General features: G+C 53.4%; 1 protein-coding gene across 1 annotated transcript in view; it reads right to left on the reverse strand.

Annotated features, from left to right (window-relative positions):
* GIPR (gastric inhibitory polypeptide receptor) overlaps positions 1-1,976 on the reverse strand; it is a 26,916-nt gene that overhangs the window by 4,743 nt on the left and 20,197 nt on the right. The window contains exons 4-7 of the mRNA XM_013006619.2: positions 1,519-1,622; positions 770-873; positions 452-590; positions 8-193 (exon numbers count right to left, since the gene is read on the reverse strand). Coding sequence (XP_012862073.1) covers positions 8-193; positions 452-590; positions 770-873; positions 1,519-1,622 — 533 coding nt within the window. The remainder of the gene's footprint in view (positions 1-7; positions 194-451; positions 591-769; positions 874-1,518; positions 1,623-1,976) is intronic.

Here is a 1,976-nt window from a genome sequence, read left to right on the forward strand (position 1 = left end):
GCTGGGCAGGCTGGGGCGTGGGTCGGGGCTCACCCCAGCCAAGGAGCAGGTAGCAGCGGAAGTGGTCCCCCTCAGAGCCTCCCACAAGCACCAACACGCTATGCAAGTAGACACCCTCCACCAGCAGCCACGTGTAATTCGCGCCCACGCAGTACTGGGTCACGACCTGGGCCGTGCGGCAGGCAGCTAGGGCCTAGAGGGGGCAGCCAGAGAAAGGGTGGGCAGTCAGGGTCTCCAGGGGAGGTGCCCTTTTCCACCAGCAGTCCTCCATAGATACCTCAGTGGGTGGTAGCTAGGCTTGGTGCATCTCAAAGAGTTAAGGTGTACCAGAATTGTTCCTCCCCCTCCTCCACTGAGAGCATTCTGCAAACCTATGCCATCCAGTGGATTCACACTCAGAGAGACCCGAGAGGCCTATTCCCATGTCAGGAAGCAGCGGGCACGGGCTCACCTGGCTCCACGGGGCCTGCTCCCCGGGACTAAGGCCAGGCCCGGGCAGCAGCCGATCTCGTGTGAGGATGGCTGCAGCACGCAGCATGAATGATGTGAACAGGTTGATGTGGATGTAGTTCCGAGTGCAGCGCAGTCTCCTGTGGGGGCGGGGAGGGGGGGATTGAGAGACAGTCTAGGGACCACTGGAGACCTGCCCTCAGACATATAACCTCCCCACCCCAACTCTTCCCAGAGAACGGCCAGTGGATGCAGGGAGGTGGCCACGTCCGATGCCCCACCCCTCCTCCCCATCATCCTGGGCCAGTTAGAGTCCTACCTGAAGCCACTCAGGAGGAGCAGGGCCAACAGCAAAGTGGCAAGGGACAGTGAGTAGCCGACAGTGTACACGACCTGCAGCCGCTCCAAGATCAGCCTTTGGTCCTGGGGGAGTTGAGGAGGGTGAGAACAAGGTTCAGTCTTAGCTCTGCGTGGAAAGGTAGCTCTTTTCCCAGCAGTTCATTTTTCTCTTGGGGAACTGTCGACTTTGACCCAAGTGAGTCAGACTCCAAGCCTCAGCTCCTGACATGTGGTTGCATGCCTAGCCAATCAGCGCATTCACTCGAACACCCACCTCCCACAATGATTGGTTCAGAGCAGACATACTACCGAAATGGAACCAATGAGAGCCAGTCCTGGGACTTTATGGTGGAGCTAGGGAGAATGAAATTCCGTCTTTCCATTGTGTTGCTGCCTTGTGCCTGGTGCTAAAGAGGGCCCCAACTGCCATGCCACGAGAATGATAATCAGCCAGGAGAGAGAAAAACAGACACAACATAGAGACATTGGCAGCCATCATTTGAGCACCTAGATCCAGCTGAGCCTGGAGCCACAGCCTTATATTTTTTCAATATAAGTCATTTACAAGTTAAAGTCATCCTTTAACCAAATTTTAGCCATGTTTCTCTCACTTGCAACCCTGAGTCCTGAATAATACAAGGGGTTTCCGGCTTAGCATGAGGGTGTGGCCCCCTTTTTTCCCTCCTAGACATCCTAACCAACCCCTCCCCACCCCCAATATCCTTGCACCTGGACGACTTCATTCTTCTCTGGGTTCTCACACTGGGAGTGGTCCCTCCAAGGCCCCCACTGGCCATCGCTGCCACACTGGCGGAGAACAAAGCCGGTGGCCACTGTGGAAATGGGAGAGGGGGGGTTTCAAAGACACAGAGATGGAACAAAACAGAAAGATACACTGTGAGACCAAGGCAGAGAGTGACAGCCTCATGTACATTTAGTCTTCAGTATTAGTTACCACTCAGTGTAAAATAAGCCCAGGTCCTCACAACTGGACCAACAGACAACATCATGATAACCAGAGACAAGATTGAAGTTGTCAAGGATTTCATCTTGCTTGAATCCACAATCAATGTTCATGGAAGCAGGGGTCAAGAGATCAACTGTTTGCAGATCAACCTGATGCACAAAGGCTTCTTTAAAGTGTTGAAGAGCAAATAGATCTATGTACATATATTTATATGTTAAAT

Source organism: Echinops telfairi, unplaced genomic scaffold (assembly GCF_000313985.2).
Source record: "Echinops telfairi isolate 266 unplaced genomic scaffold, ASM31398v2 ScPeMD7_655;HRSCAF=1070, whole genome shotgun sequence".
Classification (NCBI taxonomy): Eukaryota; Metazoa; Chordata; class Mammalia; order Afrosoricida; family Tenrecidae; genus Echinops; species Echinops telfairi.